General features: G+C 36.9%; 1 protein-coding gene across 1 annotated transcript; it reads right to left on the bottom strand.

Moving 5' to 3' along the window:
• Positions 1-2,788: 2,788 nt before the first annotated feature.
• On the bottom strand, positions 2,789-6,056 carry LOC121976863 (E3 ubiquitin-protein ligase XB3-like). The gene is made up of 8 exons (XM_042529251.1): positions 5,748-6,056; positions 5,606-5,665; positions 5,414-5,485; positions 5,183-5,304; positions 4,941-5,081; positions 4,747-4,854; positions 4,127-4,385; positions 2,789-3,453 (listed from the first exon to the last, which is right to left on the bottom strand). Exons 1-8 carry the CDS (start codon positions 5,928-5,930, stop codon positions 3,070-3,072), a joined length of 1,329 nt encoding a protein of 442 aa, XP_042385185.1. The 5' UTR covers positions 5,931-6,056; the 3' UTR covers positions 2,789-3,069.
• Between the last annotated feature and the right edge of the window lie 15,807 nt (positions 6,057-21,863).

Raw genomic sequence — 21,863 nt, 5'->3', positions numbered from 1 at the left:
TCCCTTCGACAACCCTAAAAGGCACTTCATTGACTATCACATACCTTGTCAATTTTAATTCACATCTTTTCTGATTCAAAGTATAAGGAACCAAGGCACTTCCTTGTCCCATAGTCTCATTTGTCAATGTAATTTGACTTTCATTATTCTCACTTGCTTTGTAGAGCGGGCTTGACTTACACCTCTTTATCAAGTGATTTTTTAAGCCACTAGTACTTCCATAGTCTATTGAGATCTCAACTTTATAATATTTACATATCTCTATTTATTGTTCGCTCTCATCACACAACTTCCTTATTTTTTTTCACAATGCTCCCAAAATATACTCCTGGATTGCTTAGGAGCCATAGGAGGCTTTGATTTCAAAGATTTTCTTAATCCTTTTCGACCTGTACATATCTGTGTTTCAAATTCTATTACGTTTGGTGTTTGGAATGAACTGGGTAGCACATTAGATTTCATCTTGGGAAAAGGTAATGTTTATATGATTCGCTGTATATGGAAATAGAGAATTTGTGATCCAAAATATAATGAATAAATACAACACTAAATCCAAAAAAGAGAGGAAAAAGTTGGATAAGAGAAATCAAACATTTGACTTTCTTGTTGAAATTTGAGAATTGACTTTGTAAAAATGATGAATACTTCAACAAATACTTTAAGAAATACTTCAAGTAAATCGAGTAGTGTATATGACTTTAAGTTAGGGATCGTGAAGAGAAATAAGAAGGGAGATGAGAAGATGATTTTGGGTTAGGGTTTTAAGAGAACTGAGTCCATAGACTTTTCGAAAAAAGGAAAGGAGAAAGAGATCAAAAAGGGGAGTCGGTCATAAAGGGAGGGGGCATTGACGAGCTTAAGGTGGGGAGGAGTCAAGAGTGTCTTGATTTTTTTGTCTAATTCGACAACGAAGATGATGAAGGAGAAGAAAAATCTTTATCTCGCTAATATTCCAAAGCAACTTTTAAATGATAATAAATAATTTATATTTAATCTTAATTCAATGTAAGTGAGATTATTATTATTTTTTAATATCAATTGTAGTATGTCCCATACAACTTTTAAGCCTAATAAAATAATAAATAATTTATAAAAAATTATATTGGATATTTCGGTATATACCGAAATATCAAAAATGATAAATATTATACTAATACCAATACTGAAAATTTCAGTACAGTATTATATCATATCGAACTTTTCGATATACCAAAAACTTTAATATAAATGATAACTATCAATATTATATATACAGTATACTGAAATTTTTAATATTTTTTCCACCCCTACACTAATTGAGCTATTAACTTTGGGACATCCCCAAGTTTTGTTTGCCAACTAGCACATATTCAAGACCTTACGGTAACTGACGGCAAGCATTTCATTGATTGGATAAAGGTTTATAACTAGTTGACTGATCAAGTGTTGACGGTAAATTATATTGAATGCAAAATTTAAGTCAATAGAATGTTTGTATTCGAGAGTTGTTAGTCAATTAAAGATTAGTAGTTGATTGGAAGGTTATTCCAATTGACTAGATATATAGTAATTGAAGTCCAATGTTTATATTTTGGTGCTTCAATCGATTGAACTTAGTCAATCGTAGGTGTCCAATGAGTGAACAATGATGCTAAAGATATATAAGCTCTCGGACAACTTTGGAGAACAAAGAAATCATTGTTAACCTTGTAATTCTCTTATGCTTTAGTTAATTAGTGGTCAATAGAATCTAAGAGTAAGACAAAGACCGAAAGACTTCAACATTTAAGCTTTTAATAATGTATCTCTTTTCTCCACTTTAGAGAGATTAAATATTTATATTACTAGAAATCTAGACAAAATCAAGTTAGTAAGGCTTATTAAATAAGGGTGTCTCACCTGCTTTGAATTTTAAAATAATTTTTTTTTATAGTGATAGGTGGCTTCTCCCTACAATTCTTATAGTAAACCTGAGAATTGCATTGTTAGACTCCTTAAACATAATCTCTACTTTTTCTAAATCACCACTAAGATCTCCTATAACAAGAACCATATTTATGTTATTTCTCAATTAACACTCATTATTCTACAGGCTAGTTATCCATTCAACTCGCCCTCATGGGATGGATATATGATCATTGAGGTCTTACCATAAAGAGATTTAGAAGTCAATTTATGACAGCAAAATACTATTCAAAGGTAAAATCATATGTGATTTATCTGTCTACAGATAGAGATCGATCGTATGGGACGTTCAATATCAACATATGACTTTTTGCCCCTGGTTGTCCATTCAACTCCTTCGACCATCACCGTCATTAGTTCAAATGGATCTTCAAAAAATCATTTTGGTCAACGACATGATTAGAGGTGGAGGGGTTGAACGGGACTTTCGTTGTTGGTCAACCACGGAGTCCACGTGATAAGTTAAACGATAAAAATCAAGGCGTTGACTCAGCTCCCATCCCCATCCACAACACCTTGTTGAGTTGGGAACCCCTGCTGATTGGTCAACTGTCAACCAATCATTGAATGCAAATGAGGCTTTGGTGCAACTGTATTGTGTTTCTTTACTGTCTGCAACTTGTCACGAGTTTGCCGCTTTGATACAAAAAACAAATTACATTTGATATTTTTCTTAAAATTGTAGTGTTTCTTTACTTATTTGGAAACATTTTGGGCCGCATTAATCTGTTGTTATTCTAATTCTCAGAGAATTTTAACAAGAAGTTTAAGTCTATGAATGGTGGTTGATCGTTGGATGAATACTAAGCTTGAATAAGTAAGAAATTGGTAAATGAAATGCCCATTCACATTGTAAAGCTTTCATGCTGTAGGAGAGCTTGCGAAATGGCACTCTCTCTCTCTCTATATATTCTGATAAATGGTTCTGAAGCTATTTAGATATGTGAACATACAAACTTTATCTTTCTTAAAGAACATAATCTTCGATCTTGATAGACTGGGCAACATCATTCCGCTCTGCTTATTTAATGGCTTCAGAGTGAGAATCTACACAAGGAATGGACTCCATCTGCAAGATTTTATTGGAGTGCCAAAACTGGTAGCTAGGATACTGTTGAAACACACTTACATTGGTTTATCCTCCATATCTTCACTGCTCATTATGCGCCCCGAGCGACCCATCCTACCAAATGATCCCATAGACAAGGCCACGCCCTTGAAGCTACTACTTCCCCCACTAAAATTCCCCAGCCTCTTGGATCTCCTCAGCTTATAGTCAGTGCCCTTCTCCTCCTTGTCTATGGCCTTTGTTTTCGCGACCACTAGTCGAGCAATGTTGCTGCGGCAGAAAGGGCATGTTGGAGAGGGCGTGCACAAGGTTGTGGGGTTGGGTTTGTTGTGACAGCAAAGAGCTAACGTGCAGCGAGCACACATCTGATGCCCACAGTCTTGAACTTCAATGGTGCAGACTTGGCTGAAGCAGATGAAACACAGATCCGTATCACTTGCCTGCAAGATCATTCTCCACAATGAATAAAATAAACAGTCTCCGACATATGTATCCGTCATTTAGCTTTTGTAAATTTATATAGTTATGTTATCAATTATCTTGCTAATTACTAAAACAAACATCTAAACTTGTTCTAGTAAATTGACAATCAAAGATCAAGCGGGCAAAACAAGCTACCTTTTAATGACTGTTTTAATAGAATTTATAGCTAGCAACACTAGTGATTTAAGAGATCTTAATATTACTAGTTGTATTTGCATATACCCCAAAGCAGGGATGAAATCCATATAAACAGCCCGAGACAGCTGAGGTTAACATGCCTTGGTGCGCAAGTATACAATTACCTTTGTCCAAATCACAAGGCTCATCAAGGATTTAGTGCACAATCTGCTTTGTAAGCAAAGTTGAGGTACTTATTCCTCATAAAGGCGTGTTTAGCATTAACTCAATTTTTACGCCTAATCACAATCATGTATTTGTCAATAATACGCTATTGTTAATAACTGTCAAAGAAGATAGATATGTTAAACAAGTGAATGAACTGCCAAACTGCCATAAAATCAAAGCTAATAAGATCTATTAGCCAAAAATTCATTATTAATATATGTATTATAAGTAGAAAATCATTAGGGTTTCTCCCCTCAAACAGATAATAAAGGAAACGTGTAGTACCTCAGAAGCATCATCATCAAATGCTTCTTCCACATTTGCAGGAGATGATAACAATTCTTCTGTTTCATTCAATATCATCTTCTCCCTTTCCTTGTTAGCCTCCATTAGAGCTATTTCTAGAAGAGCCTTTGCATCTGGATCAAGTTCGTTGATGCACTTCAATGGAGAAGGCCAAACCAGAGGTTCTGCTGCAGATGGATTTAACAAAGCTGCACAAGCTCCATGGTTGTGCTTTATAGCTACAGAATATGGTATTAGCCTGTGGTAAACAGATCAGGATATGACTAACAGTAAAAGAAAGGCAAAATTGTCTCAAAAATCATATACCACTAATAACGGAAGATACGCTTTAACAAAGAAATTTTGAATTAGTTTGTAGCTAGATAGATAGCTAGAACATTAAGATAGAAGAAATTTCTTAAATTTACTTCCTGATGTATGAGAATTAATTCATTATAATTCATCTCAATTTGAAAGACGGCTAAGATAAAAGAGGCTAAATGCTGCCTGAAAAATTCCAGAACAGACAATGCATGATTGTTTGGAACATAATCACCAAATTTGCCAATTGTAAATTTCTTCAAGTGTATTGACAATTTGAAGACATAAAATATCCCCACCCAGATGAATCCCTCTGGAGCCGATCAGCGCCCCATGCAAGCAACTCACGAACACAATCCAAACTTCCTCCACGAGCAGCCAAATGTAGAGGTGTTCTCCCAGGATGACTGAAAAATGGATTTTGAGCTCAAAACACAAAATTCACACACAAAGATAATGGCAAGTGATCAAGTATATAAATCAATCAAAATACCCATATCCCCCAGTGGAAGCGCAAACAAGAGCCCCGTTGTCTAAGAGTACATGGACACACTCGGTCCGTCTTCGCCATGCTGCAAGATGTAGAGGTGTCGCCCCACTTTCATCCCCAACATTTACAAATCGGGCAAATCCCCTAAAGATTGTTTGCCAAAAAGAAGATTGCAAAGCTAAGTAATCCAAACAATACCAAGGATCATCAATCAAAATGAATCGAGGTTCTTGAGAAAAAGTCACCAAGAATCTGCAACGGCAGTGGATCGGGCTACCGAGAGAATGGCTTCCAGACAATTTGAATGGCCATAGTAGGCAGCATGATGTAGGCAAGTTCTTCCCTTTAACGAATCGAACATCAGAATCTAACCACAAAGAACTGAAACATCGTCATCCTTCCATTACAAGTAAAAAAAAAAATCAGAGCGAACATATGAACCAAAAAGTGGGGCAACAAATGCGATCATTACTCACATTTGCGCCAGCCTCAAGCAGCTTTTGCACGCAAGCTATCTTCCCATGAATCGCAGCCAGCATCAGTGGAGTCTAAAATTTACATACAGATCTAGTATAAATAATATATTGTTGTCCAAAAAACTGGAAACGCCCTAAAAGGCCGTATCTTTTATTTTTTAAATAAAAATATTTTAAAAAAAAACTCAGGACCTGTTTGTGCCGATTAACTATATCAGGATTGGAAGACTTCTCCAGGATCATCGACAAGATCTGCAAAGTAAGTTTTCCAAACACCTTGAAGGATCCCCCAAAACACACAGCTTACACGAAAAAGAAGAATGTTCCGGAGCACCTGCACATGACCATTAGCGGCGGCGATGTGGAGAGCGGAAAGGCGATCGAAGAAGATCTCGCGGAGGAGCAAGGAGGGATCTTGTCGGACGGCGGTGCGCACTGACTCCAAGCGGCCTGCTCGGACTGAAGCGAAGAAGTCACGGTCGCGGGTCGATCCAGCGCAGCTCAGCGCGTGGCCCATCTCTCAGTCGCCCTACCCACCCCTCTCTCTGAGTTCCGACGGCGGAAGCGGAGCGAGAGCGGAGGAAAACGAGAGAGGGCGCGAGGCGGAGAGGACTGAATCCGTGAAGGTCAAATCTTAAATAAAGTAAATGGGCCACTCGACTTTCATTTAATGTTCAAAGCAGGTAGGTTCCGGCATCACATGAGCTTCCGTTTAGTAAAAATAATTTTTACGTCAGCTATTTAGAAAATGAACCGGATAATAAAAAATACATAATACTGTGTGAGAGAGAAAAAATAATAAATAATAAAATACAGAAGGAAAAAAATAAAGATCCTGAAAATTTTAGGACTAAAATGTACCATTAAAAAAATTAATCATCTAAATTTAATAAAATAAATAATTTATCTTAAATTTTTGAGATATTATAGATAAACAGGTGAATACTCTAATGGATAATTAAAAAAAATTTAAGTTTGAGTATAAAAGAGATTTTTTCTTTGAACTAGCGACTCTTCTAATAGTAAGTTAGTGTAATAGACTCCTTTTTATAAAAAATTAATTTAATATCATACTTAATGTTAATAAAAAAAAATGTAAAAAATTATTGATAAAGAAAATTCTCAATAATACGTCTATTACAGTTGAGTTTCGAACTCTAAATTTCTGATTGATTAATGAGAAAAATTGTTAGTAATACGTCGCAGTTGAGTCTCGAACTCTAGATTTCTGATTGATTAATGAAAAAAAATCTCAATAATATACTGTTACTAAGTCTTGAACTGTAAATCCTGACCCTCGGGGTTATGGTGCAGCGGTAGGATATCTAGGTTGTCACCGAGGCACCCCCTGTTATAACGAATTTATAGGAATTTTTCCTTCAAATGGGGCACACAACTAAAGGATGTCGAGTTCCTGCGCTGCTCGCTGAGAGTGCTTCCCGATTTATCTTGATGGTTGGTGAGAAACTTTCGTGGGACCAGACCGATCACATTCACCCCATGCTCAATGTTCCCGATCTAATTAATCATTTTTTAACTGTAAATCCTTTATTGATGTGTCTTTGAAAATTATTAATAAATTAAAATTATTTTAGATATGAAAAAAAAATTAACATAATTTAATTTTATACTTTATTAAATTAATTGAGACTTAATTATTAAAATTTTAGATAATAAAAAAAATAATTAACTAGGAGTATCATGAGCACAGATCTCCTGGACCACTTTTTTATAATCCATAGGATGTGCCACTCGTATTTACGGTCGGATCGTAGTAGTGATCCAGTCGCAAATTATTGCGATCCCTTCCTGGGTTCATCGTCCTCACCAGGTTATAGTTTTTGTTCGGAGCGGACGATCGGAGACCATCCGGAGACCTCCGGTAGTAGATAAGTGGTCAGGTTACTGGGCCAAGGACGGAGCCAAGTTCATGGCTACCCTGGCTACAGCCCGGGTAGCCAACAACGGTGAGAACAAAAATTACAAGGGAAGAAAGGGAAAAAATGAGAAAAATTAGGGATTAGCCTGGGGTGGCGATGTCGACGTCGGCGGCTAGCCCGGGGCGGCGATGTCGCCGTCAGCAGCTAGCTTAGAATGACGTCGTTGACAATCTCGATGTCAACGTTTGTGACCCACATCTTGAGATCAGCCCAGGTAATTGATCCTGGCTGGCTCCGCCATTGTACTGGGCGTCGAGCGAAGGTGTCCTCTGGGCGACCTCCGGCCGCCCGCTCCGAGTAAAATTTATAATCTGATGGGGACAATAAACTTAAGAAGGGATCGTAATCATTTATGTCAGATCACAATCATAATCCGATCATAAATAAGAATGACACATCCCCTGTATCATACCTCGAGTAACATGATAATCTTAACGAAAGAACTCCAGATAATAAATAACTTACGAAGGTTGGTAGTACTTTTGATTTATTCAGTCACCGACTAGAATTTGGTTGGGACGAACGAACCGTTATCACCCACGATTTAAAAAAAAATCAAGAAGCCATTTCAGATCTACTCACCGACAATCATCTTACCGCGTTGTAGATTCCCTAAACCAAACCACAAATCTGTCATTTCAAGTAATCTCATTCGGGAAAAAAATTAAATAATTATTTAAATCATAAAAAAAAACCTTTTTTAAATAAAAAAATAAAAGCCGCTTTATACTTTTATTCCTGTCTTATTATAGCAACTACTTTACTACAATATATTAAAATAAATTATTTTCTTTTTTAATTCAAAACTACAAATATATATGCCGCTTTATACTTTTATTCTTGCCTTATTATAGCAACTACTTTACTACAATATATTAAAATAAATTATTTTCTTTTTTAATTCAAAACTATATATATATATAAGTTTTTTTAACAACTTAATTAAAAATATTTAAATTTGATAAAATTATTTTAATTTTATTAAAATCATTTTAAAATTATTATAATAACTATTTAATTGCATCTACTATAATAGTACAACAATAACAACAACCAAGCATTTTCCCACTAGGTGTGGTCGGCTGTATGAATCCTTTTACGCCATTGAGCTCTATCTCCTATTATGTCATCATCTATATTTAAATAAATTTTATCTTGTTTTATTGTTGCTAACCAAGTCTTTTTTGGTCTTCCTCTTCCTCGTTTGATATGCATGTTTATCATAGTTTCACATCGCCTAACTGGAGCATTTATTGGTCGTCTAAGTACATGTCCGTACCATCTTAAACGTGTCTCTCGGAGTTTTTCCTCAATAGATGCAACTCCGACTTTCTCTCTAATTCTCTCATTTCTTATTTTGTCCATCTTCGTATGCCCACACATCCACCTTAACATCCTCATCTCTGCAACTCTCATCTTCTGCTCATGTGCTAGAGTCATAGCCCAACATTCAGCTCCATATAACATAGCAGGTCTAACTGCGGTTTTATAAAACTTACCTTTAAATTTAAGAGGTACTTTACGGTCACATAAAACACTCGACGCTCCCCTCCATTTCACCCATCCTGCTTGTATTCTATGTAAGACATCTCTCTCAATCCCTCCATCATTTTGTAAAAATGATCCTAAATATTTAAATCGCTCGGTTCCAGACAACTCGTCCTCTCCTATCTTAACAATTGTTTCATTACTCCTAATATTGCTAAACTTAAATTCCATATATTATGTCTTTAATCTACTAAGCTTAAAACCTTTCCCTTCTAGTGTTTCCCTCCAAGATTCTAGCTTAGCATTTACTCCTTTACGTGTCTCATCTACCAAAATAATATCATCTGCAAACAACATACACCACGGTACTGTGTCTTGAATGTGCGCAGTGAGTTCGTCCATAATTAGTGTAAAAAGATAGAGACTTAGAGCTGATCCTTGATGTAACCCTATCTTTATTGGAAATGCTTCAGTTACTCCGCCTGAAGTCTTTACTCTGGTCGTTACATCCTCATACATATCCTTAATTAGTTCAATATATGTTACGCTAACACATCTCTTTTCTAAAATTCGCCATATAATTTCTCTTGGGACTCTATCATACGCTTTTTCTAAGTCAATGAATACCATGTGTAGATCTTGTTTTTGCTCCCGATATTTTTCAATTAATTGTCTAAGAAGATGTATAGCTTCTATTGTCGACCTTCCAGGCATGAACCCAAATTGATTTTCTGTCACTGTGGTCTCCTTCCTTAATATTTTTTCTATTACTTTTTCCCAAAGTTTCATAGTATGACTCATTAGTTTAATACCCCTATAGTTTGCACAATTTTGTACGTCTCCCTTATTCTTATATAAGGGAACTAGAGTACTTATCCTCCATTGATCAGGCATTTTTTTCGTTTTCAATATCATGTTAAATAATTTTGTAAGCCATTCAATACCTTGTTTCCCTAAGCACTTCCATACCTCTATCGGAATATCATCTGGTCCAACGACTTTTCTATTGTGCATCTCATTTAAAGTTTGTTTTACTTCTGAAGTTTGAATTCTACGATAAAAATTAAAATTTCGATGCTCATTTGACCTAATTAAATTACCCAAGTTAAGTTGGTCTCCTAAACCTTCATTAAAAAGTTGATGAAAATACCTCTTCCACCGCTCTTTTATTTCTCCATCGCTTACTAATACCCTATTACATTCATCTTTAATACATTTTATTTGGCTAAGATCTCTTGTTTTTCTTTCTCTTACTTTAGTTATTCTATAAATGTCTCTTTCCCCTTCTTTTGTATCCAATTTTTTATATAACCGTTCAAAAGTTTCATTTTTTGCTTCACTCACCACTTTCTTAGCTTCTTTCTTGGCTATTGTATATTTTTTTAAGTTTTCCTCATTCTTACAAATATATAATTCCTTATAGGCTATTCGTTTTTCCGTCACTTTCTCTTGTACTTTCTCATTCCACCACCAAGATTCTTTACTTAGCGGTGCATGCCCCTTTGACTCACCGAGGACACTTTTAGCTACTATTTTCAACTTTGATACCATCTTATCCCATGTTGTATTAGAGTTATCATATATTTCACCTAATTCTTGTACTTCTAACTTCTCCTTAAATATATGTTGCTTCCTATCCTTTAACTTCCACCACTTAATTCTAAGAATTGTATATATTTTATTTCTACTGATACTATGTTTAAGGCGTATATCCAACACTACTACCCTATGTTGGGTAGTTAGGCTTTCTCCAGGGATGACTTTGCAATCTTTACAAATCTTTCTATCCTTCTTCCTAACCATAAGAAAGTCAATTTGCGATTTATTATTCCTACTTTTGAATGTGACTAAGTGTTCTTCTCTTTTCTTAAAAAACGTATTAGCTAATATAAGGTCATATGCTATCGCAAAATCTAATATAGTTTTCCCTTCCTCTTTTCTCGTTCCAAACCCATAACTCCCATGTACTCTCTCATATTCCTCATTTTTCACTCCGATATGCCCATTTAGATCACCTCCTATTAAAATCCTTTCATTTAGTGAAATATTTTGTAATATTTCATCTAAGTCCTCCCAAAACCTTGATTTGGTAGCTTCATCTAATCCTACTTGTGGTGCATATACGCTAATTATGTTCATAGTTTCTTTCGCGACTAATATCTTAAGGGATATAATTCTATCCCCTTTTCTAACTACTCCTACAACTTCATCCTTTAACAAACTATCTACAATAATACCCACTCCATTTCTTGCTTTACTCTTTCCAGTGTACCATAACTTAAAACCCGAGTTCTCTATCATCTTTGCCTTCTCACCTGTCCATTTTGTCTCTTGTACACACAAAATATTAATTTTTCTCCTAATCATCATATCTACTACCTCCATTGATTTACCAGTGAGAGTTCCTATGTTCCATGTTCCAAATCTTAGATTATTAGTTTTCCTATCATATTTGTTCTTATCTAACCTATGGTGTGAGAACTCTTGCCTATTTAACACTACACCCAAGTTCTCATGGAGATGTAGTGGTCCTTGCCGAGACGTTACAGTCGGACCCTGTAACGCGAACTCTTGCATATTTATCACTACACCCGAGTTCTCGAGATGTAGCGGTCCTTGCCGAGACGTTACAGTCGGACCCTGCAACGCGTTCCTTCTGGGGAACAACCTAGCATTAGCATAATAGTTTAATGGATTCATTCATGAAATATTTGCCATAGTTTGACGCTGGCTGGCAACCTAACGCAACCCCCTCCTCCTTTATCCGGGCTTGGGACCGGCCATGACCGATCATCATGGCCAGAGTTATCTACTATAATAGTATAGTAATTATTTAATAATTGTTGAACTAGTGTAATAGTTATTATAATATTATAATAGCTATTTAATAATTGCTAAATTATTGTAGTAACTATTAAATAGCTATTATGATAGTTTTAAAATTATTATTATTATTATTATTATTTTTTTTTTTTTTTTGACTAAGTTAAAGTAATTTTGATTAAATTTGAGTACTTTTGACTAAATTCATATAAAAATAATTGTCAAAACTATATATATATAAGTTTTTTTAACAACTTAATTAAAAATATTTAAATTTGATAAAATTATTTTAATTTTATTAAAATCATTTTAAAATTATTATAATAACTATTTAATTGCATCTACTATAATAGTATAGTAATTATTTAATAATTGTTGAACTAGTGTAATAGTTATTAAATAGTTATTATAATATTATAATAGCTATTTAATAATTGCTAAATTATTGTAGTAACTATTAAATAGCTATTATGATAGTTTTAAAATTATTTTTTTGACTAAGTTAAAGTAATTTTGATTAAATTTGAGTACTTTTGACTAAATTGATATAAAAATAATTGTATAGTAGCTGGTAACTAATTGCTATAATATAAATATTTTTGATATAAGAAATATAATGTACTTGAAAAAAAAAACATCTTTTTAATGATTTTTTTTTCCTTTTTTTTAAAAAAAAAAAAAGAATTAGGTTTAGCTGCTCAAGTCAATCAACTACACATGGACCACAACTTAGCTCTTTTCGGATAGGTCGATCACACCCACTTGACAAACTAAGATGGACGTGGTGGCCTATTGACGCCATTGTAGAAGAGGCATAAGATATTTTTAGGTGGAAGAGAAGAACAGAATATCCCTTTCAAATGAGCATGATGCAACTAAACTAAAATGAAATTTGTGGCATCACTATTTTATCAAATTGACAATGTATCAAATGGCACAAGATGTTTTATAATTTGCTTATTTATGTATTATTTTATCCTCCTTGCTATTTAAAATATTTTATTTTAGTCATCATACTTTATAAAATAAAAATAAAATACCATGCTTCCATCAACACTGATAAAAATAACATTTGTTCATGCACAACACAAACCACAAACCGGATGAAAGGTTCAAAAGTTAAAATTATAAGTTTATTTTATATTTACTTGTCAAACTATGCAACATAAATTTTAAATATATATATATATATATATATATATATATATATATATATTTTACTTTTCAATATTTTTTCTTAGCTCCTAAAATAAATTCAAATAAAAAACATTCATGTTATATAGCAATTAGAAGTAAATTCAAAATTTGGTTCCTCAATTAACTTAATAGAGATCGGCATACATTCCTTAACTAAGATTTTAATATAACTCATCAGTAGCTTTTTGTTTACTTGATCTTATATCATGATTAGGAAACATTATACCTCCTCTATGTTGACTTAGGGATGAATTGGCGGGGACGTTGGAGACAAGCGAATCATCTTTTGCTACATGATTAGGAAACATTATGTCCCCTCAAGATACTGTGATGGTTAAAACATGGGGTATCATCATATAAGATTTTGAGGTTGAAACTTAGCATGTCCAAGTATACTTTCCTTCATACCTTGACCACCTACACTAATGACTAGTAGTTACCTATGATTTACCTCTACCTCTTCTATGTTAACTTAGGGGCGGATCGACAGGAACTCTAAGGACAAGCGGTGTTGGTATGTGTGCGAAATATATCATCCTTTGCAACATTAATAGATAAACTTGCAATTGTGCTATTTGACTTGTGAAATAGACGATTGCATGCACACGAATTATTGGTGATGTGATTGATCATAGAAGATGTCACATGGCGTCTAAGGGTCAATGTAACAAGTGGTATGTCAGTCAGAGTCAAAGTCGGTGAAGGAAGATGTACCGCTCGGGGGACGATCAAGTCGATCAGGAACGGGAACTCACTGACTTGGCCCTCTCAGTCCCTGAACCTTCCCGAGCGAGAACGAGAACTCACTTGCTTGGGCAACCCTCCGAGATACCACTCGGGTACACTTTATAGGTCATGGCAAACATCTCATATTAAATGTTCATCATAGGTACATGTATGGGAAATAGGAACCCTCATAAGAATTTACTTCAATTAGGATATTCTCATCAATGAGGTTGCATTAAAAGTTGGAGGAAGAAAAAACGAAGATCTTGTGTAATTAATGTATCAATCATCAGTTCATTAACTCCATTGTAATAAATATAATCTCATTAAATGAGGAGGAAAATGGAAAGTACAGGAAAAATATATAAAAGGATAGTAATAAGAAGATAAAAAGGGATCCAAAATTGAGGAATACTGAGTCTACTCTTTGTGTTTTGTTGTTCTTTTTCCTCTCCAATATTACTTATTCATACATTGCTATAGTCGTGTCAACTTCTTGCTAGCACACCGACGAAGTCATTCTTGAGCTTCTCAAAGTAAGATCAAATTGACGTCGTCTGTGGGAATTATATTCACTTGAACTGAGCCTCATGGGTGATGGGAGGCGCTGACAATATTACTCTGACACGGAGTTAGCAAAGATTATATCAAATGTTGTGAAAGATGCCTTAAAGCAACATCAAGTAAAACAAGTATGACAATAGCAAGCAAGTTAAGAGCAACCACCTCCGACGACAATATGGCAAGAGCCAGTTCACCATCCCTCCCATGGAGTCTTGCCTGCTGGGCAGCTGGAACATTCCCATCTATCTCAACCCACGGTGAGGCACACTGGAGGCATGGGGCATCCTTTGGTCGGGAATGTTGAGCAGGCCCAGTCGGCTAAATTGTCTGCTGGGAATATTTCTCCTCGCGACCCCGCTCGGCAATAGTTTCTACAAAAGAACAAAGCAGGAACTATGGTGGTTTCTTCGTTCAGTACGGGGATTTTTGAAGATCCATTGTCTCGCCATTATAGGCCACCAACTAGTAGGAATATAATGGCTCAGCCTATTTTGAAGATCATATCTACAAATTTGAACATATGACAATGCTACATCAACACTTAGAAGGAATAAAGTGTAGACTATTCCTAACTACACTATCAGGACCTGCACAAATATCGTTCTCCCTGCTTCCTGCGAACTCGATTCATTCTTCGAGGAATTTAAGATTATTTTCTTACACCACTGCAGAAGTAGTGGGAGGTATCACAATACATCTATCAACCTATTTGCCTTAAAAACATAAGCCAAAGGAAGCACTAAAGGATTATATTCAAAGATGTAATAGAACGACGCAAGATGTTCCATTAGCCACATCTAAAATACTGATGAATGTCTTCTCGCAGGGCCTTTTGGGGGGGAGGGATTTTTCAGATCTCTTGTAAGAAAGCCTCCCATCAATTTTGATGAACTGCTTGCCCACTCGGTTAAGTATGTGAACATGAAGGAAGTTCAATTAACTTGAAAAAAAGATCCTAGTATGCCGAGTCACCATGATGTTCAGCTTGAGCGGAAAGCGCCTCCTCCTCCGTTGAAGACTAAAGAGGTTTACTCGCACAAACCGAAGGATCATCGAGCCGAAGGAGAAGTTCAGAATGTGGAGACAGCTCCTCTAGCTTCGAATTGGGGGTCACAACAACCTCCTAGGCAAGTATGCTTCTGCACTTATCACTAGTGTCGGATCCATGCCACTAAAGGCTGCTACACGCATAGGAATCGGTAAAAACGAGCTGTCGCTCGGACATGGCAAAGGAAGGAGCTGTATAATTCCTCCTAGTCTACTCAACCTAGCTGGAGTGGTACTCAACTTATCTCGGGTGGTAGCTGATCTGTACAGAAGGACCAACCAGAGCAGGATCCACCGAACTAATCGGGAGAGCTTTCCCCATCTTCAGGAAAAGAGGAAAGGAGGAGGCAAAAAAATGGAAAAGCAGTAGCTCGAGAACTTTCAAAGGGTCTTATTGGGATCATCACGGGTGGACCGGCGGATGGAGATTCAAACCTAGCTACAAAAACTCACGCTCGATGGTTAGAGGTCCATGCGATGAGAACTAGTTGCGACCGGAGAGTCAGCCCTTCTATCAACTTTGGATCGAAAGATCTAGAGGGAATCAAGACGCCGCACGAAGATGCTATGGTAATATAAGCTTTAATTGCAAATTATACTGTCAAAAGGGCATTTGTTGATATAGGAAGTTTCGTGAATATCATTTTCAAGAAGGCTATGGATCATATACAAATTGATGATAAAGAATTGCTACCGTTGAACACACCATTGATTGGATTCATAGGACATCATGTACGATCGCTCGAGATGATTTCTCTTTCCGTATCGCTAGGTGACGCCTCCCGGGATTTGAAAAGAACAAGATGAATGAACATCGTTTATGGTGGTGGACATTACTTCCTCATACAACATTATCCTAGGGAGATCAGCACCGAATGCCTTCTAGGCAGTAGTTTCAACTTATCATCAGAAAATCAAGTTCTCGATCGACGATTTGGTAGGAGAGGTAAAAGGTGACCAGCTGACATCTCAAAAATGTTATGTGGATGTGATTCATCTCGAGTCACAAAAAACCTCAGAAAACCATGGAAACTCTACAAATTGTCTAGGAGTTTTCTCTACCCCTGCCGGATAGAGAGGAGAAGTCACACCGACCGAAGGAAGATGAGCTAGAAGAGATTTGCATTCATCTCGACCGAGGAGACGACGTCACAAGAATCTCCACCAAGCTAGATTGAAATAGCAATTGCTAGGCTGCCTGAGAGAGAACTATGGCATCTTCACCTGGTCGCCAAAAGAGGTCAAGAGTGTTTCCCCCTATCTAATGGTGCACAAGTTGAATATCTTGCCAGATTCACGGTCAGTGAAACAAAAGAGAAGACACTTCAGTGCCAAGCAAAATTAAATTAGCCAAGCAGAAGTGGACTAGGTATTGGAGGCAGGATACATAAATGAGGTGCAATTTTCTTCATGGCTTGTCAATGTAATATTAGTACCAAAATCGAGCGGGAAGTGGAGAGTGTGTATTAACTTTCAAGACCTCAATCGATTGTGCCCAAAGGATTATTATTCTCTTCCTCGTCTAGGCCAAATGGTGGATTCCACCTTGGGATACGAGTATATATGTATGTTGGATGCCTTTCAGGGATATCATCAAGTCCCATTAGCTCTTAAAGATCAAGAAAAGGTGAGTTTCGTCACTGTTGACGGAACATTTTATTATACCATGATGTCATTTGGTCTTAAGAATGCAAAAGTCACATATCAAAGGATGATGGATCAGATATTCAAACACCAGATGGGGAGGAATCTAGAAGTCTATTTGGATGGCATACTGATAAAAATTATCCAAGGCAAAGACTTAATTATGGACATCCAAGAAACCTGCGATACTTTGAGAAGGCACGAACTCAAGTTAAATCCTAAAAACTGTATCTTCGGAGTGAAGAGTGAACACTCTCTGGGGTACATGGTGACTAAACGAGTGATCGAGGCTAATCCTAACAAGGTGGAATCTTTACAGTGTATGGCTCCTCCTCAAAATCTTTAGGAGACTCAAAGATTATTAGGCCAAATAACTGCTCTATCAAGGTTTATTTTCCGAAAGGCTGATCGATGTCTTGCCTTTTTCAAAATCTTTCGTAGGGTTGCAAAATTTGAGTGGAATGTCAAATGTGATCAAGCCTCCAACGAGCTAAAGGAATATCTTGCTGGATTGCCTATATTATCTAAACTAGTGGCGGGAGAGATATTATTGCTATATTTATCTGCGATTGAGCTAGCAGTCAGCTCAGTCTTGTTAGGGAGGAAGGTGTTGGTGCAATTGGAACCAATGATCAAACTTAAGTTTTGATGAATAGCAAGTGGATTAAAGTTAGATGTTTTGTTGATCTAACCTTATTACTAAGTGTGCATGATTGACTAACTTGACGGGTCAAGAGAACCAGACACCAGCTAGGAAGTCTAGTCGGGATGTGTGATTCCTGATTGGCAAAGTCCATATGTGAGATTTTGGCAGGAGGTGGGGGTGTTCGATTCTCAATGGATTGAAGTCCAGATGTGCAATTCTGACAGTATGTTGGGATGTTCGATTCTCGATTGACGAAGTTTGGATGTATGATTCTGGCAGGAAGACTTGGTGGGTCAAATTGGATGTCAAAGAGGTAATTTGACATTTGATAAGTGGAGATAAGTTACTGGAGGAAAGTAACTCAGTAAGGACGCATTCCATTTAAGGGGAAAGTAGGCATCAGTCCAGTCTAGGACCATTTGAAAAACCTAAACTGAGATTATGACTAGATCTTGATCTTAGTGAGACAGGATCTAACTCATAAATCAATATAAATTATTCATGTATATATTTTTCTAACTCTATGTTGTCGAGACAAACATAGACCTTTTAATTCTGGATGCATGGCAACTGAAAGAGATTGATTCTGAGTTCTAAATCAGAAGATATAGTCTCCGGAAGATTGTTGTGTCAAACCAGCATATTGGAGGCGACTCACATGCTTCTGTAAGCACCTTGAGCTTGCTAAAAGGCGCCTTGAAGAGCTTTGAAGGCGTCTTCCAAAGGATAAAAACTGAAAGTTACATATTTTATCATCATCAAAGATAGAGGCATAAAATTTACTTGTGGAGGCACCTCGAAGGAGGCTAAAAATGCCTTCCACATCCTATATAAGCCCTGTTCGAGCAGCATTCAAGACACAACTCATTCACAACTTTTGCAAGCGATCTTTTGATTTCTTGGCTGCTCTGACTTCGTCCTCTCGCTATGCTACGACGCTGCTATGCCCTACTAGTGTAGATAAGACATCTGGCACCGAGCTCGATTCGAGAATCTTCACGTGTTGGGTAACGAAAGTATTGTTAATTGTTTAATTACTGCATTAAGGAAAGTATTAGTTGTTACACTTGTCCTTTTGATTTTATTATACTTAATTCCCTATTTTGGTGATTTCGAAAAAAGATTATCTTCATACTTAGTTTTTCCATCGATACAGTCCGAGAGATCGTGGGTCTTGGAATAGGAGTTGATGAAAGCTCTGAACCAAGTAATTGATCAAGTTTTCTATTTTATCTTCATACTTAGTTTTTCCACTACATATTTTTCTTTATAAAATTGAAAAGAAAAAAGTTTTTAAAACCACATGATTCACCCTCTCTCACATGTGTAACAATCCAACAGAAGGCACCATTCAATGCCCCATATATTTTCATAGTCATTTATTGACAAATACAGAAATAAGATATTCCCTACTAGAGAAGTTGGCATTGGGGTTGGTCTTAACAGCTCAGGGATTAACACCATATTTTCTAGCTCATCCTATCATTGTTCTCACTAATAGCCAGCTCGGTCGAGTCCTTATTAACCCTGAAATCTTTGGGTGGCTTGTTAAATGGACAACTGAGCTGAAAGAATACGACATTCAATATTAACCTTGCACGACAATGCTCAAGCTCTGGCAGGCTTTATGGGGGAAGTATCTAGTCCAGATGATGAAGAGACCTGGACGGTGTATGTGGATAGTTCTTCAAACTAGCTGGCGGAGTAGGAGTTATAATAATTTCACCTCGGGGAGAAGTTATACAATTAGAGATTAGGTTTAACTTTTGAGCATCTAATAATGAGGTTGAGTATGAAGCTCTGCTGTTTGGTCTCCAGACAGCAAGGAGAGCGGGAGCCACTCAGGTAATTATATATTCTGACTCACAACTCATGGCACAACAGGTGGGCGGTGCTTTCGAAGTTTGGAATAAACGGTTGAAAATATATGTGGAGGCGTTTGAGTAGTTGAAGAGTAACTTCCAAGAAGTGAGCCTTCAAAAGATATCCCGAGCAGAAAATATGAAAGTAGATGAACTAGTGAAGATGGCAAGTGCCTTGGCCTCTTGGACATTGGATTACTCGAGCCTATAGACTTTAGATGCAGTTTAAATAGGCAATACCGAGCGGGAGGAAGATTGGCGAATTTCTATGATTTCTATCCTCCAGAGCGAAATATTACCGGCCGATTCAAAAAAAGCCCGGCTATTTAAAAGAAGAGTTGCTCGGTTTATCCTAATCAGGGAAAAATTATATCGCCGAGCCTTTGCTCGTCCTTTACTCAAATGCCTTGGACCCGATGACACTGATTATGTTATCAGGGAAATTCATGAAAGCATTTGTGAAAATCATATAGGAGGAAGATCGATGGCTCGAAAGGTGTTTTTAACTGGACACTATTGGCCTACATTGTTGGTGGACATCTCTAAATTCGTAGCTTCTTGTGAACACTGCCAGAAGCATCAACCCCTATCACATCACCCTACTAAACAGCTCAAAACCTCTACTGTGTCATATCCGTTTGATCAATGGGAAATGTGCATAGTAGGTCCTTTCTCGATTGGTCTGAAACAGAAGAAATTTCTATTAGTTATAGTTAACTATTTTTTCAAATGGGTAGAAGCGGAAGCTCTTACTCTAACCACAGAAGACACAGTTATAAAAGTCCTATGGCAAAGCATTATCTGTTGATATGGAATTCCTCACAAAATAGTATCTGATAACGGTCAACAATTTCAAAGACGCAAACTGCGAGACTAGTGTAAGGGACTTGGTGCCCAATAAGCTTTTACCCTTGTAACTTATCCTCATAGCAATGGACAAGCAGAATTGTCAACTGGGAAATTATCCGAGGTCTCAAGATCAAACTAGACCATGTGAAGGGCAGTTGGGTTGAAGAACTACCTAGTATCTTGTGGGCTTATCGAACAGTTGCAAGAGAAAGCACTGGTGAAACTCCCTTTCATTTTATTTATGGGGCGGAGGTGGTGGTACCGGTCAAGATGGGTGAAGAGTTAGTTCGACAACAAAATTATGATGAAGAGGAGGAAAATGCCGAACATCACCTCATGGACCTCGACTTGGCGACAAAGGTGAGAAAAAAAGTTATCGCTCGGCTTATCGCATACAAGCAAAGAATGAAGCAGCCGTATGACAAAAAGATAATTTCTCATTCATTTTAAGTGGGAGACCTGGTATGACGAAAAGTCAAGTCGATCGGGAATGCCAACAAACTTGACGCTTAATGGGGAGGCCTTTATTGGGTGATCACCAAGTTAAATACAAGGAGGTATTATTTGGAAGAACTGAATGGGAAACAATTACCTTGACCCTGGAGTGCCAATCATTTACGACCCTACATGAGTCAATGAAGCTTTAATCCTTCACTATTTTTGTAATGTATGTACTGCCGTTTTCCAATAAAGTTAGCTTGTTTTGTTGCAAAACATAGTCATCCTCCTTAAAGAGAGGATTTAACCTTCTCGAGCAAAAGCTAACCAAAGTCATCTTTCTTAAAAAGAGGGTTCAACATTCCCAATTCTCAAATAGAAGCTAATCAAAGTCATCGTCCTTAGGAGAGGGTTCAACCTTCCAGAGTGAAAGCTAATCAGAGTCATCCTTAAAGAGAGGGTTCAACCTTCCCGATTCCGAAGTGGAAGTTAACTAAAGTCATCTTATTTATAGAGAGGGTTCAACTTTCCCGAGTAGAAACTAACAAGAGTCATTCTCCTTAAGGAGAGGGTTCAACCTTCTCGAATAAAATCTAACCAAAGTCATCATCCTTAAAGAGAGGATTCAACCTTTTAGATTCTTGAACGGAAACTAACTAAAGTCATCCTCCTTAAAGAGAGGATTCAACCTTCCAGAGCGAAAGTTAACCAGGGTTATCCTTCTTAAAGAGAGGGTTCAACCTTCCCGATTCTTGAGCAAAAGCTAACCAAAGTCATCCTCTTTTAAAAGAGGGTTCAACCTTCCCGAGTGGAAGCTAACCAAAGTCATCCTCCTTAAGGAGAGCGTTCAACCTTCCAGAGCTGAAGCTAACTAAAGTAATCCTCCTTAAAGAGAGGGTTCAACCTTCCCGAGTGGAAGCTAACCGAAGTTATACAAATTACATCGCAGAATCGCTCTAGGTGTTCTATTCATTGATCAAGCGTTATTCAACACAAAATCACAAGGGTATAGATGGCAGCAAGGCAGAAATCTATATTTACAAACAAAGAGTTTACAAATAAAAAGTTCAACAGATCCCAATAGTCTCAGTGGATGGTAGTGACTGCACAAGATCAAAGAGGCTACATGTATCTTATAAAGTCTTCTCGGAATCAGGCAATTCATACCACACTTTTTCTATATCTAAGAAACCCAAGTTAATGCCTGGGGGGATCAACCCCGCTTG

Source organism: Zingiber officinale, chromosome 4B (assembly GCF_018446385.1).
Source record: "Zingiber officinale cultivar Zhangliang chromosome 4B, Zo_v1.1, whole genome shotgun sequence".
Classification (NCBI taxonomy): Eukaryota; Viridiplantae; Streptophyta; class Magnoliopsida; order Zingiberales; family Zingiberaceae; genus Zingiber; species Zingiber officinale.
Note: the sequence above shows the minus strand (reverse complement) of the source record. Positions and strands in the feature narration are given on the sequence as shown.